At 43.4% G+C, this 17,008-nt stretch overlaps 1 protein-coding gene across 3 annotated transcripts in view; it reads right to left on the reverse strand.

Moving 5' to 3' along the window:
* The window catches only part of LOC135899650 (methylosome protein WDR77-like), a 225,214-nt gene that overhangs the window by 73,418 nt on the left and 134,788 nt on the right, over window positions 1–17,008 (reverse strand). For 2 of the 3 annotated variants that reach the window (XM_065428958.1, XM_065428957.1), the window contains one exon: window positions 15,151–15,205. In XM_065428958.1, coding sequence (XP_065285030.1) covers window positions 15,151–15,205 — 55 coding nt within the window. Of the gene's footprint in view, window positions 1–13,432; window positions 14,579–15,150; window positions 15,206–17,008 lie in introns of those variants that run through there. The other variant, XM_065428959.1, reaches the window with a different exon arrangement.

Genomic DNA, 17,008 nt, shown 5'->3' on the forward strand with positions numbered 1-17,008 from the left:
CACTACAGGGGTTAACTTGTTGGATAAAAGAATCGCTAAAAGCATCTGTTAGTGCTGCGCCAGATGCTGTTTGCCTTGATGTATAAAGTTATCGGGAATAATGTGGTTTACCAGGGCCTAGCAGAAAGTTTAAATTTCTCCATGTCACATCGGATCACGTAGGCGCCGGTTTTGAAAATAAGTTTTGTAGATAGAAGTTTTTAGCTGTTCTCAGTTTACTTGTAAGTTTATTTCGGTATGACCTATATTCTTCCAAACTAGCTGGATTTTTATGTTTAACAAAATGGGAGTACAGCGCATTCTTATGCTTAATCATGTTTAATAATTCATGAGTAACCCAAGGTTTACGAGCTTTCGAAGCTTTTTCTAACTATTTTAGCCGAAAACGTTCATGATATATTTTTTTAAATGTAATGATGAAAGCACAATATGCACTTTCACTATTGTTTGAATTTAAAACATTGTCCCACTGCTGCGAATTGATGTAGCTGTGAAAATCTTCCAGAGAATGTGCCGTTATGTCTTGAACATAGCGAATTGGTGTGCTCTTTTTTACGAAACGAAATGTATTCTTGATTAACATAACAATGCCTAAATGGTTGCTGATATCTGTATAAATAATATCCGCTATTACATCATCAAAGTAAGTGTTTGTGATGAAAATATCTAACAGTGTGGCAGTTTCCTGAGTAACACGTGTTGGCGCTGCAATTACATTGCTCAAACTGTTCGCGATTATCAAATCCTAAAATTGTTGCTTATGGTGTGTGTAAGCATGTCTACATTGCAGTCACCTCCTAAAAAAAAGTTAATATTTCCATCCGCAACATGACTGAAAAGCTTTCCGGTGAAACTATTACTAAAATCGCCGGAGGGTGGCCGGTAGATGACGCAAAAAAGATTGTCGCCGTTCCGGAGTGTAAGTACTTCGATATCAGAACTGATAGTGCAGAACTCGTCTACAATTTCACATGCGATGCCCTCCTTAACAAAAATGGCAACACCACCTCCGCATTTTCCTTCCAAATTTCGAGAAAAACTTTGATAGCCGGAGGGGCAAAACACTTGTGACGTGTTAGTGTACCACGTTTCCGTAAGCATTATAGCTGTGAACGGCACATTCATGCTTTCCAGGAGCATTTCCATTTCATCAGTTTTATTTACCAATGAACCTCGATACAGTCAAACCTGGATGTAACGAAATTGAAGGAAGTCCGCAATATTTCGTTATATACAGACTTTCATTATATGCAGTTTCACTTGCAAACCGAGGAGTATCACGCAAGAACAATGCCAAAAAAATGCAATGGATTTCACTTCAGGTGAGCTCACCTGTCAAAATTTATTCAGGAGAAAAAACTGTGATTTTAGCTTGTTTCTTCTGCATCATTGATGACATCAAGCAGGGCTCCAAAGACACTAAATCATGCAAGCAGCTGCATCATCTTCGTGCTGACAGAATTATGCAGGACGTCCAACGCGTCCATCATCTCCTTTGCGGAAGGCATGAAAGACACCGGATATACCTCTGATGCACCTTCTTTGTCATCGCTATCGTGCATGATTTAAACAAGTGCTGCATCTGACATTTCTTCAGTACATATGGCACCACTGCAGGCAGACAAAAATACGTCTAGTTCGATATTGTCAGGCACTCCACTGTTCGCACGCAGCGCATCCCGCACTTCGGTGACATCAGGTGGGTTTTCAGGCTCCTCTTCGTCATTGCGAATTCCAGCTTAAACAACCTTTATTTGAGCCTTGGCGAAGCAATATGGAACCATCTGGGTTCCAACTTCCTGCCATGACACAGCAAGCATCTCAATTATTTGCTATATGTTTATTTTGATCTGCAATTCAATACAGATGTCCAGAAGGATCTTATCACCCGACGGCGGTAGCAGCATTTGAAGCTGTTGATGATTCCTTTGTCTTATGGCTGTATCAGGTATGTGCAATTAGAAGGAAAATATATAAACTCAATGTTTGAGAGCTGCAGGTCGTCCACGTGGTGGGTGGAGCAATTGTTGTGCAGCAAGTAGATTTGGCGGCTTCGTCGCATTGAACTCTTTAAGCCAGTTGGAAAAAATTGCCCGCAACACCAGCGCTTTAAAATTGGCCACATATTTAACTGGCATTCATTCCTTTCTCTTGAAGCACCTGGGCTGGGTACCTTTCCCGACAGGTAACGGGATTCGTCATACAGAGTTTGCGTCACTTGCCACTGCAGCAGTCTTCTCTAAGCGCCAGCGTGTGATTTGGCAACACCTGCCAAAACAGAGCCGTCTCATCAGCATTGTAGATATCAGCCACCTCGTAGTGACTGAAAATGCCAGGAGCTCCTCGGCAACCGACAATGAAGAAGCATCGCTATCGACAGCGGCAGACTCGGCGCTAATGACTTTCTCGACGACTCTGTTTTGGCTCTTAAATCCTTGCCAGTAGCCATTACTACCTTTGAAGTGCTCATGCCCCAGGATGCAGGCAAAATCCTTCACTTTCTGCTGCAAGATCGCGCCACTTATGGGCACGTTTCGTGTCCGTGTATCCAAAAACCACTGAAAGATAGCTTTGTGCACATCAGCGTAAGTCAAACTTCATCCTCTTTTTTCTTCGAACTTGTGCCTGACCCCACTGCCCTGCAAATGCTTTCTTTTGCATTCGAGATGGTTGGCAGGGTGCTGGCTGGGATGTTGAAGTGTGCAACGACATCCTTCTTTTTCTTGCCCCCGGCAACCCCATTCACAACTGAAAGCTTGACCTTGAAAGACAAAATTTTGCACTTCATCGTCGAACTAATTTTTGAAGTGAACAAAAACCATTAGAAACATGTGATACACTGCTGAAGTTAACACTCGCATCCCATCCGCTCTCATGTTCACACACCTGCCACCGTGCTACGCCAAGTCGCCACACGCATAAGCCTTAAAACCGGCAGGCATGGTAGTGACATCTGGTGTCATGATGCATAAGTGAAAAATGCAGATGCTGATCTGCTTGTCGCACAGCGGCGCTAGGCAGTGGCATAACCAGAAATTTCGTGCCAGGGGAGGTGGCGCTCATGACAGCTTGGCCTCCTCTTTAGAGAATTTGTTGAGGGATCAAATACATGACGAATAACTGCACCGCCACTGCCAAAGATGCTGCAAACGAATTCTTGAACACTACGCACTGTCAAGACAAGTAAAATCTGTATTTTCTCCTAAAAGATATACTCGTATATCCCAAAAATTGTTCTAGAAATAATTGATATCAACGGTTCAATGCTCTTTGTCTATTTATCATGTAAAGAAAATGTCACAAGAGCTTTACAACCATATCAGTTCGAAACCAGCAAAGCAGTGCATGCTGCTGATATGAAAAATGTACCCGCTGTGGTTGCTTTTAGTGGTTATGGTGTTGCGGTGCTAAGCACGAAGTGGCGGGATCGAATCTCGGCTACAGCGGCCGATTTCAATGGGAGTGAAATACGAACACACCCATGTACTTAGATTTAGGTGCTCATTAAATAACCCCAGGTGGTCCAAATTTCCGGTTGCTTGGGATCACCACTGTAAAGGATGTTGCCAAACGGCATGGACGCTGAGAGGTCATTTCCCTTCCTAGAATTGGGGGAGGTCGCCGTTTTCGGGCTTAGCCGGGAGTAAAGCCAGCCGGGCGCTTTGTTAATGAGTCGGGAGACGCTCCTTGACGGCAGATAGCCCGCGCCTACGCGTCGGGACATTTTAACCTGTCACGCGTGCGGGCAAAGCGTCGTTAGGATGTCAATGGTCATGCCGGGGGGTACAAAGCGGCAGCTTATAACCCGAGGGATCGGTGACCCGACGCGCAGTCTCTTGAAAGGTAGGCTGGCGCCACCGAGACAAATCCAACGGTGCACTTAGCTTTGCGGGCCCACCGGACGAGACGAACAGTGCACAAGACGGCATTGCGAATCGGCGGGCGCACGTCGGCAGGGGTGTCCTTTGCGGCACGCAGTGCGCGATGGGATTAGTGAAAGCGCGAGGACGGGGCGACGCAGATGGCCGTTTCCCCGTAAGTGTTTTTCAAGGTGTCGAGAGACTTTTCCATGTATGTCGCGGAGGCGAAACTGTTGGGATGTTATTTGTTTATTTGTTGTTGGTGGTTACTTTCTTTCCCTCTATCTATCTGAATGTTCCGAGGAACGCAGGAAGAGGGTGAGAGAGAGAGTGCCCAATGAGTGACAGCCCAGTTGATCCAATCAGGTCACTGGGGTGTCGTGATTTGCCGTGAGGGGATTCGGGAGGGGCAACCGAAGGTTTAAAACCTGGCTCCCGACCTCTCACAGGGGTTCCGGGCGCAAGAAAGGTGCTCTGCACTTTCGGCTCTGCCGAGTTAAGGCGCCGGTCCCAGTGTAACCCAAGGGTCTTGACATACGAACGGTGCTATGTACTATCGGCTATGTCGAGTTGATACGTCGGACCCACTGTAAATAGCTGTCAATGTATATAATGTGTACATAAAGTCTATTCTCCAAGTGCAACGTCTATGGCGTCCCATCTCTGATGGAAGAGGAGAAACGACGACAGCTGAAGCAAAGTTTTCTCTACCAAGTAAGCTGGTTACGCAAGCTTGGAGGCACTCTGTGCCACGAAAGTAAGAAGAGAAGGTAAAGAAAATTCACTACCACACTACGCCAACTGCAGGACGAATGCATCACCTTATCCCAGAGGACTTTGCCACTGACTCGACAGTGTGATCAGTTTGGCAAATTTCCATGTAGCCTAAAACTTGCATGAGATCTAGAATACTGCAACAGACAAGTTACTAGCTGCATCATGTGACTGTCCAATTTATGTCTAATTGGAGCAACATGATCAGTAAATTTTCAGTATGGACTAAAATATGTTAACTATAATTGTTTATGGGAGATATTTGTTTCATTACTGTGAGTTTTAAATGCATGTGTTTATGCGAGAATATTCAAGGAAATTGCCTGCATTGTTAAATTATTTTGTAACAACTCATTTTATTATAACAAGGCTCAACTGTATCTCATTAAGATGGACAAATAAGTAATATCAGGGGATGCGCTTTTTAATGACGCATTTTGTTCAGTATTTTCTTAGCCCGGGTTTTTGTCTACCTTTTCACCATTTTCTTAGCCCTTCATCACTGGCTCGGATGCCAACAAGCTGTCACTATAGCTGGGGTCGTCCACTCGGCACTATGTCACAACAAATTAAGAATGAACTATGAAATGAAACATTACAAAATGTGGGCCTGAGTGGCTGATTCGGTGAGTTGGGGTCTTCTTGAGGATATCAGGGTGTCTCAATGCAGACATCCTGGCAAATTCCTTAGGATGAATTTATAGCTAGTTATAGTTGATGCATATGTACATACAGACACTATAGAGTTTCCTACTAAAATTACTTGAAGGAAGTGCTATCTGCGTGCAGTTACAACAGCAACAATATCTGGTGCTGCAAACGTTCAGCTACTGTGGGAATGATGGTCAATACGTGGACTTGTGTGGCTGCCTTGCTTGTGGCTTTATTCAATAACATCGCTGTCAAGTGGGCAAGTTAAGTGCACTTACAGCGAGTGCACTTTCGGACACAGAGTGACACTTTACGCTATGCGGTGCTAAACGGGAAAACAGAGCGCATTCGCTCTACAAAAAAATAGCGACAGACTAAAATCAGGTTTTTTGAAGATGTAGATTGAAAAAACCTTTTAAAAAGCGACTGCTTTAGTTGTATTATAAATAAAAAACAATCTTAATCTATATTTGCTCAACAAAAAACGAAAATATTTTTATCATAAGAGTTTTACAAGTCAAGGCTGACCAAGACTAATGGCTAGCTAATCCAGAACAAGATAATAGCATGCGACGAGGCGGCATTTGATCCTGCTAGAACAGAATATCAGCGAGTTCTGTTCCGATTATTTTGTTAAAAGCTCTTTAACAGCTAGAATGAACTTCTGTGTCCTTTTTCTATGCATTACATTTTGTATCGTTGAAACCGCTGGTGGCGAGGCTACGCACTCGACCAGCAAAGTGCGTTCCATGAAAGCACTTGGTTTACACTTGGCAGAGTACACTTGGCTTGCGACGTTTAAATTTGGGAAAGTGCCCTTAAAACTGAATGCGCTTTCCGTAAGTGCACTTAACTTACCCGCTTGACAGGGGTATAACTTTATCTGCCTTTACTGGCCTAAACTCCAGAGCACTCTTACATAATTTAAACAGAAAGGGCAACACAAGTGCATACAATTGCAAACTGCTGCATTTGTAATGAAGTAGATATTTTGCTGAAACTGGTCAATTTGCAAAGTTACAAGCTTATTTGAAGCCAGAAGAATATTTAAACAAATCCATGCACTAACGATAATTCCCATGCTGGTTGTGGTAGCATAGACACTATCGCAAGAGTTCTCTCAATTTCTTTTAGGAAGCTCTACGAGACGCACATCTGCAGCAGGAATAAAACTTTAAAGAACAGTTGGCAATTGTCCTTTAGACCTTTGATCAGTCGGTTTATTCAACTTTTATTAAGTGCGGGCTTGACAGTGCAAGATAACATAAATGCGCACTACCTAGCCCAATTCACCACATGACTTTGATTTGTTTATTCATATTATTGCACGCCTCACATATGCTGGCATTGCAGCAGGTGGTACACATCCTATGTAACATAAAACAATTGACCCTTAAATCAAGCACACAAAGCATGGTAAAAATTATTATTGGGCATAATGCAAACATTTGCAGGCACAAAAACAGTTGTCAGAGGAAAACGAACTAATTACCAATAATGTGAGGCATCACTTTTAAAAATGAATTCATAACTTTTCAGATTATGGTCCCTTCTTAGCAAGATATATGATGGCGGTCTGATGTGCTGTTATGAACGACAACAGGCCTACACATCTGTCACAAACATTCACTCTGTGTTTACCATACTCTGCGACTCTTCCCCCACGACATGCACACACAGACTGCGCCACCTGCTCCTTCCCCTGGCAACTGCAGTCAACCGTGCATGCGGCCTCCGAGCACCGCGCCTCGCCTCACATCACCTGGAGCTATCGGTATGCTTACACCCCCATTCTCTCCTCAGAATATGTTTCTCTACCTGTAGCTGTTTTCGAATAGTACAGTAAAAACCAGATATAACAAATTTCTTGATATTGAATTTAGTTTTTTATAACTTCGTGTCCACAGAACACCACATGTTTAGAACCTCAATATAACAGACTGTGTTTATGCCCCATTTCAATATAACAAAGTTTCACTGTCACCACGAAGGAATACAGAGACGATATATGTAAACTTTTTCATTCCATTCTATTCCTTTATTTCAGCATTCTTCTTTGAAAGTACAAATTCTAGGACAGGAGCAAAAAAGCTGCTATTTTAGCGGCATGACAAACGCCCCTGCCCCTACAGTATTTGGCAGCAGACAGTTTGTGAGTTCGTTTCATACATCGATACATCAAAACATAAAATATATTTTGAAAAACATTGCGAAGGGCACATTACCATACATTTTTGAATACATACACTATTACCAACACTTTTTTTTTACAATAAATACACGCCTTTTTCCAACAGAGACTGCCTACTTATGTAACGTGGTGAAACAATACATTTTTCCAGGTACGTAAGAATATACGAAAGCACTTTCACATACAAGACAAAAATAAAATTCTTCCATACTTAAGGCACGAAAAGCAAATGCAAATACAGTTGAGCCCACTTATAACGGCCCCACTTAAGACGAACGCTCACTTATCACGAACAAGTCCGGCATGACCGTCAAAATATGTATTAGGGCTATGGCGCTCGGTCTCAACTACAACGAACGCCCGCGAGCCTAGCCGATCAGCTACACCGAATGCCTTGGTGTCGCGGACCATTTTCCACGTTGTGTGAGCCACTGACCCTGTGCTGTGCACACTCCGAGAATCGGCTTTCCCGCGGCGTCTCGCCGGTGGAGTGGCGATGCGGCGAAAGGATTGCCGCGAAAACGAAAAAAAAAAAGGAAAAAGAAAATGCTGGCCCAGCACGCATGAGCCGCATGAAAACGCAAGTCGATGGGAAGCCCGAAAGTGACAGCTCATTCAGCACAGGATCCCACTCGCCATCGTCGACGTCAGCGCAGCGGCGAAGTTTTCCACCTATTAACAACGTAGCATGTGATCACGAGCTTTCATACCCGCTCTTCTGTCCCTCCCCCAACGCCGCTCCGCCGCACCTCACATGACTGCGCGACTGTCTTTTTCTTGCTTGTGGTTGTGCTGGTTCTGCCAGCGTTGTCGGCGTTGTTTCCTACTGGTGTCCCGCTGCCAATGTGCCTCTGCAGGTGTTGCTGTACTTGGCGGTCAAAATGATCAAAACAGCGTGTATGGAAGTGACACCCGAATGCATCCGGAATTGTTTTCACAAGGCTGGCTTCGCCGACGCACCTGAAACAGGCACTGAAGACACTCAACAATAAAACACGTTGTGGGGCTAGTTGGCACATAGCTTTCAAAAATTGAAGCACTAACGGTAATGGCAGACAAAGAAGGAACAAAAGACAGGACAAGGCGCTCTCACTCAACAAAGCCAGCCTGATGACGACTTGTGGCGACACGTTGTTGACGCTAACTTGGCCAGCTGCGATATTGATTGGCAAGATTTTGTTGATGTAGACGACGCTGCTGAAGTTGCGGAGTCATTTTGCGACAAGAACGCCATCCGGGAAGTGCGGGCATCAAGCGACGCTGAAGCATCAGACGATGACAGCAATCCATCGGAGCCAGCACCCGTAAGCGCGACCACAGCAGTGAGCCATTATGAGGCACTTTGAAGTATTGTGTATTTTAAGGCCTTGGGTGACGAACACATCGCAGTTTTGAACAAGCTTGAAGCCGCCGTCATTGGATGTGCTCTGAAGAGGCAGACAACGATCAATTTTTTTCTCAATAAATTCTTGTCTTGATTGATGACAATTTTTGTGAGTGGCCCACATATCACGAACTTCTGGATACAACGAACGAATTCCGCGTGATGCTCAGGTTCGTTATAAGCGGGCTCAACTGTACAACATTATTCACATGCACTCGTACAGCTAATGACATATTCCTTCAGAATTTGACGTGAAACAGTATTAAGATCTATGTTTTCTTTTTCAAGATTGTTCAGTAATACTGCTACTACATCTGCAGGCTTGGAGTGACTCCTGACACTGGCAAAAGATGCAGAGAGTGAGTGGAGCTATGCTAATCCAGCCACAGCCAAATTAGGAAGGCCCACTAAGCTTGAACAAAAACACTCCCTCACCAGAACAGGTATTGGCCTCCCTGGCGCAGTATTCGGCCACTATCTCCCAAATGATTTCTTTAATAAACCCATGGCCCTCAGTCCTCAGCAGCTGCGGAGCACCTGACCAAGGTAGCGGTCAGACCTGTAATGCAGCAGAGGGTGCTAAGAATCTCTGGGACCAGACAGGGTGCCAATGGAAACTGACCCTTTCAACCTTTATTTGCCGAATTCTGTCGAGTGAGGCTAGCTTAGCAGGACTTTTTCAGGAATTATCAGACGTTGTTTGCGATACCATCGGCTTTAGTGAGATTAGAACTGGTGAGTCTTATACATTGCTGAATAACGGACATGTCCTCTACTGTAGAGGTCTCCTAGATAAGAAGCAATACGGGGTAGGATTCCTAACCCATAAGGACATAGTGGGCAACATTGACGAATTCTACAGCATTAATGAGAGGGTAGCTATAGTTGTAATCAAACTTAATAAGAGGTGTACATGAAAGGTAGTACAAGCCTACACTCCAATATCCAGTCCCGATGATGGGGAAGTAGGTCAGTTTTATGAAGATGTTGAATTAGCGATAATAAAAGTGCGAACTCAATATACTGTAGTAATGGGCGACTTCAATGCAAAAGTGGGCAAAACGCAGGCTGGTGAACAAGCAAATGGCAACTACAGTGTCGATTCTAGGAACGCTAGAGGAGAGATGCTGGTAGAATTCGCAGGAAAGACTAAGCTTCGAATAATGAACACCTTTTTCAGGAAGCGCATCAACAGAAAGCGCACCTGGAAAAGCCCTTATGGTGAAACAAGAAATGAAATTGACTTCATACTTTCTGCTGATCCCAGCATAGTGCAGGATATGTAAAAAATGGACGCAGCCTGAAACGAGTGAGAAACAACTCGGCATAGGACAAACCAAGATAAATGCACTGAAAGATAAGCTGGGTAATATCATCAGCAAATCTCAGAGATATAGTAAAAGAAGCGGAAGAATTCCATACTGCGCTGTACAGTACCCAGAGGAGTCAGGATACCTCCATTAGAAACAGTAATGAACAGTATACAGAAACTCTTCCGATAACTAACGGTGAGGTCAGAAGGGCCTTACAAGATATGAAACAAGTAAGAGCAGCAGGAGAAGATGGAATAACAGTCGATTTAATCAAAAATGGAGGAGACATAATGCCTGAAAAACTGGCAGCTCTTTATATCGAAGTGTCTATCGACTACAAGGGTCCCAGAAAACTGGAAGAATGCAAACATTATACTAATCCACAAAAAGAGAGACGTTAAAGAATTTCAACAATTATAGGCCCATTAGCTTACTCCCAGCATTATATAAAATATTTACCAAAACAATCTCCAAAAGGACAAAAGCAACACTGGACTAGTCAACCAAGGGAACAGGCTGGCTTCAGGAAGAGATACTCTACAATGGATAACATCCATGTCATTAATCAGGTTATCGAGAAATCCGTAGAGTATAATGAGCCTCTCTATATGGCTTTCATAGATTACGAAAAAGCATTTTATTCAGTAGAGATACCAGCAATCCCAAAGGCATTGCATAATCAAGGAGTTCAGATCGCTTACGTAAATACCCTAGAAAATATCTACAGAGATTCCATAGCTACCTTAATTCTACACAAGAAAAGCAGGAAGATACCTATAAAGAAAGGGGTCAGACAGGGAGACACAATCTCTCCAATGCTATTCACTGCGTGTTTGGAAGAGGTATTCAAGCTATTAAACTGGGAAGGCATAGGAGTAAGGATCGACTGTGAATATCTCGGAAACCTTCGGTTTACCGATGACATTGTTCGATTCAGCAACAGTGCAGACGAGTTACAAGAAATGATTGAGGACCTTAACAAGGAGAATGTCAGAGTGGGGTTGAAGATTAATATGCAGAAAACAAAGATAATGATGAATTACCGGGCAAGGGAACAAGAGTTCAGGATCGCAAGTCAGCCCGTAGAGTCTGTGTAGGTGTACGTTTAACAAGGTCAACTAATCACAGGGAACCCGGACCATGAGAAGGAAATTTACGGAAGAATAGAAATGGGTTGGATCGCATACGGCAGACATTGCGAGCTCCTGACTGGAAGCTTACTGTTATCATTGGAAAGGAAGGTATACAATCAGTGCATTTTACCAGTGCTAACATATGGGGCAGAGACTTGGATACTGAGAAAGAAGCTTGAGAACAAGTTAAGGACCGCACAAAGAGCAATGGAATGAAGATTGCTAGGCATAACGTTAGGAGACAGAAAGAGAGCGACATTTTTAAACGCGAGGGTGTGCGGCACATTTCGGCACGACATTTGAACCACTTTGAGCGGGTGCTCGAGGTCACACTTCCGCAGGTTTGTTCCTGATAGTGCCATCGACTTTTTGGTGCCAAAATTGCAAATTCGATTCTTTGGGGGGTTTGCTCCACCATACCCCTCAAGAGACAGAAAGAGAGCAGTTTGGATTGACATTCCATTTGGACATTCCAATTGACATCAAGAGAAAAAAAATGGAGCTGGGCAGGTCATAATGTGCTGGTTAGATAACCATTGCACCATTAGGGTTACAGAATGGGTACCAAGAGAAGGGAAACGCAGTCAAGGATGGCAGAAGACTAGGTGGAGCGATGAAATTAGAAAATTCACAGGTGCTAGTAGGAATCGGCTGGTGCAGGACAGGGGTAATTGGAGATTGCAGGGAGAGGCCTTCATCCTACAGTGGACATAAAACAGGCTGATGATGAAGATAATGATCATGACTGATATTCAGCACAGTAGTCTGTCTCTTCCATGATTAGTTTGTGAAAAAGGCACGGCCTATGTTTCTCGCTCCGAAATGTCGTATGTGAGACACTGAGGTTTGCTTAGATTACAAAGATAAATAAATCTCCTGTGGCCTGGTTTGTGCTTTCTTTATAGTTCATAGCAAAATTAAACTGATAATTGTAATGAAATGGGACAACATTAAACTTAGAAATAATGTACTTGTATGACTGTCATAAGAAACACAAGAACAAAGGTGCAATTCTTTTTTTTTTGTAAAAGATATGTCTGAACATTGTTTTGTAATGTAGTTCCCGATACAAGACTACAATAATTTTCATGGGAAATAAATATGGTGTTTATTTATTTATTTATTTCATGTACCCTCAGGGCCATTGGCATTGGAGAGGGGAGTGGTTACAGGCATACAAAACAAGAAAAATAGGAAATGTGATACAAGGATTAGGAGTATTGCAATAAAAGTTAACAAGTGTGTCTACTCATACAATATTAGCTAAGGCGTTCTTGAAAAGCTGGTAATCTTTGATGGTGGCTGTCAGTGCGGGAAGGTGATTCCACTCTGCTGCTGTACGAGGTATAAATGACTGGAAGAAAGCGTTAGTTCTACAAAATGGAACACCGACCTTGTAGGCATGATCTAATCGAGATGATAGGTGACGTGGGGGAGGGATTAATTCGCTACGCAGGTGTGGATGATGAAACATCTTATGGAACAGACAGATACGAAACGCTTTGCGACGTGAGGTTAGGAATGGTAGATTAAGGCTTGATTTCATTGAAGATATGCTAGCGGTCCTGTTATAGTTGGAAAGAATGAAGCGAACCGAGTTATTTTGGACCATTTCTAGTGAATGTATTAGGTTTTCATGATGAGGGTTTTCATGATTAGGGTTTTCATGATTAGGTTTTCATGATGAGTTGATAGAGTGTTATACAGCAATAGCTGTAATTTTAATAGAAGAACATCTTGAAGCCTACAAAGTGTACTGCATGCTTTTTCCATACTTCTTACCATGTGTTCTATGTGTTTGTCTCACCTTAAATGGTGATCAAACCCGCCGTGGTTGTTCAGTGGCTATGGTGTTGGGCTGCTGAGCACAAGGTCGCGGGATCGAAAACCGGCCACAGCAGTCACATTTCGATGGAAGCGAAATGCAAAAACACCCTGTACTTAGATTTAGGTGCACGTTAAAGAACCCCAGGTGGTTGAAATTTTCGGAGTTTTCCACTACAGCATGCCTCATAATCAGAAAGTGGTTTTGGCACGTTAAACCACACAGTTAAAAAAAATGGTGATCAAGAATCACTCTCAGTGTGTCCACGTCCACAGTAATGTCAATGCGCTCTGATCAAAAGAATATGTTTATATTTACATGTTTTTGGGTGGGTGCAAAAAGGACAGCTTTGGTTTTTCTAGAGTTCTTCTGCAAGTTATCAGCATTACATGACTGGAAAAAAAGGCTGGTATCATCTGCATATACTATATAGTGTAGTAAGTTATTGATATTTGTTAAATCATTTATACAGATGTTACACAGTATAGGCCCTCATGTGCTCCCTTAGGGGACACTGGCTTCTAAATTCAGGGAATCTTAGTACTCTCCTGAAATGCAAACACATTATTTCCTATGCATTAAGACCATAGAAGGTCCAGGGGTAATCCCCTGAATCTATAATGTTTAAGTTTTTCTTGGTAAAGTAATATAATTGATCATTTCAAAGGCTTTAGAAAAATCGACAAATGTGCATAATGTTAATTTTTGATTCATAGGAATCAAAATTAAATCCTTCAGTGTTGATAGAGCTAATTCAGTCGATCGGCCCGTACGAAACCCAAATTGATGCATAGATAACTGATATTTTTCACAAAATGACGCAACCCTTTTGCTGATAACTTTCTTTTAATGTAAACTTCTGCGGATGCAGAGGGTCAAATAGTTTAATTACATGCAGCTGCTTGTGGACGCACCTCTCAAATCGTGTGCCATGTGACCAAGAAAGACCCCCGAAGCAGAGCAGCTTTATGCTCCATAGTGCAATAAGATCCTATCACACCTCGTGAGTTGCCTGCTTTGGCTGCTAGCTTCGGCTGTGAGCATAAGTGTGCGAGGGTAAGCAGAGAAGGACGATGACTTGATGAGCGCAGTCTTCCCACGTGATAAAGGGAAAGGGAGGAGGAGAGCAAGAGTGCGGCAAGCGCACCTCAAGGGGGGGAGGGGACGTGGAGTAAAGGGGGCAGGCTGGCGCGTCTCCTTTTTTAGCGTGGCCGTGCATGGCTGTCAGCACAGCCTAGAGCGTACACAGCCCGTGCGCAGTTTGAGAGGTGATCTGTCGTGTGTGCAAGGGGTGGGCCTGCCGAGATGGGTGGCATCATGTGCACTGTCTTCTGCGCATTTGGTACTGCAGGTTGCGTAATCTTGAGTTTCGGAGATGTGCTGGAGCCAGAGACAACCGAAGCATTCGCTTCCCCCTGCCAGTGCTTTTCATGATAGCGTGATCCCACTGTGGACACAAAAGCACGGCTGGCTTTTCTTTGTGCTGCCGATGTGAGGATGTCGTCGATACGGCATGAAACAGTGTTTCATTACCAATTCTCTTTTTCAACAAAATTAAATTTTTTCTAATTAAAATATGCTTTTTCTGATTGTGCGATAATTCAGAAAATTTTGGACCCATTCCATGCAAGTCCATTGGCAACTGTACTTATTAGCAAAAAGGTCGAATTTCAATATACTAAAATTTTGATAAAACGAAGCAAATTGCCAATTATACCAACTTTGTTATATGAATTTTAACAGTATATACTGTGGAACACCTTCTATCGAACCCATTTTCTGTGGTCTTTTGTAAGCCCCACCATTTCAGTTCGTGCTTCATTTCAATTATGCTACAGTTTTTAGCACTATTTCCCATTACAATTTGAACTGCCATATTCTGAACCTTTTTAAGCATGTCAGATAACATGCTGGTATCCCAGCAAACACATGCCTATTTGAGTAGTGTACGAACATGAGTAAAATATAGCTGTTCTTGATAACATGAGAACTGTTAAATAGAACTGAACTGAACCTCACCTAGAACAGTGGCCGGCTTACTGAGCCTCATGTCCCAGGATTGCACCTTCCCATCCTGAAAAAAAAAAATGACACAGATGTCAGAGAGAGGACACTGATCAGATTCCTACTGGCCTGGTGTAATGCGCAGATGTCACTCGTAATAAATAAAAAATCACACTAACACTGAACTGCTTACAAGCCATGGACAAGCTGGGTTCATTGATATGTTCCTGGTAAAAGCTCGATCAGGATATTTCTATTTTTGTAGCAATCTTAATCTTTTGTTGACGATTGTTTTCATTTTCTGTCAATTTTCCTGTACATATTGTTATGGAGCAATTGATACATGGATGAAAGCAAGGTTTGGCAGAGTGATGAAGACAATGATGAGGATGCTTGCATGTGGGCCAGATCATCTTGCCCTGCTTTCTTTGTAATTATTCGGCAGATATATCCATCACACCTTGGTGGAAGTGCAGGGAACAGAACTCCACAGCACCCGTCGTGTCGGACATCTGTCTGCAATGACAGAAGATGCGGCGCCTACATCAGCTCCCGCCACTTCAATGGTCGTGCTGGTGCAACCATGGGATCTTGGCACATTCTGCCGTTACATTGAAGCGGACACTGAAGACTGGTTGGCAGAGTATGAACGCGTGAGTCGTAACAACTGATGGGACCCTAACCTGATGTTGGCAAATATTATTTTCTACCTCAAAGGCATGGCTAAAGTATGGTTCTTTCACCACGAGGCCGAGATTGGGAGCGGGGACACCTGCAAAGAAAAACTACGAAACTTATTCGGAAGTTTGTTGGCCAGAAGATCGCCGTGAAAAAGAAGTTTGCATAACGTGCACAGATGTCTACAAAATATTACGTCTCGTACATGGAAGACGCATTATCGCTATGTCGAAGGCTGATGCCAAGATGCTGGAGGACGACAACGTTGGGCATATCTCTTTGTTGTCTCCAAGCCTTCGATCTTTTAATGTGCAAAAATTTCTCTACAGTCAACACTATCATGAAGGAGTGCCGGTGCTTTCAGCAGGCTAAAAGCCGGTGCACTGGCATTTTGAGTGTACCTGCATAAATGTCCAGGAGGGCTGCCACGTGGTGTTCTTATTGAGCACCGTAAGCGAAACCTATGAGGAGCGTGCCGCATGATCCCTCATGAACTATGCAAGTGAGGCGCTTCCGGCAGATGGCGACTCCGTAACTCCTCGCCGCCAATATGGCTGACTAGTCATATAAGTAAACACTGAAACAAATTTGGCAGAGGCACTTAAGACTGCTTACGTGTGGGAATGCGAAAGCATTGTATAATTCGTAGATTTCAGAACATCATGGATGCGCTCATTTTATACACGCATGATGCGGCACCACCTTCCACGTAAGCTGCACCGTCACATGTCCAATGACGCACACACTAGATGATTGCGATGTGACGTGTGCAGTGATGAACACAATAGGCACACCTTTAGTCAGCCAGAATCGTGCAGCCACCACGGCGTCGGGGAAGCTTGCTCGTCTCGCACTCTGGAGGCCCGAGTTCGATTCCTGCCTTGACCAAAATGTACCAAATTTTATTTTCAAAGCTATTTAATTTACTTTGTTTGCACAAACCTTCCTGAGAAATTTGGCATCATTTTTCGACATATTTTTACTCTTTGCACCATCGGTCATTTTCAGTACCATCTTTGTGTCACACCAATGTCGATGAATTTTCGAGTTATGGGGCATATGATGTTTTCATATTAAATATATTCCTAGCCCTCCTTTCGTAATGGATCCTGCGGTAGAAGACTGGCCATATGTGGGCGTAATTCATGTGCTAGCAGCATGGTATGTAACAGGTTTATAGGGCTAATATTAAGGC

The sequence above is a fragment of the Dermacentor albipictus genome, unplaced genomic scaffold, assembly GCF_038994185.2.
Source record: "Dermacentor albipictus isolate Rhodes 1998 colony unplaced genomic scaffold, USDA_Dalb.pri_finalv2 scaffold_16, whole genome shotgun sequence".
NCBI lineage: Eukaryota > Metazoa > Arthropoda > Arachnida > Ixodida > Ixodidae > Dermacentor > Dermacentor albipictus.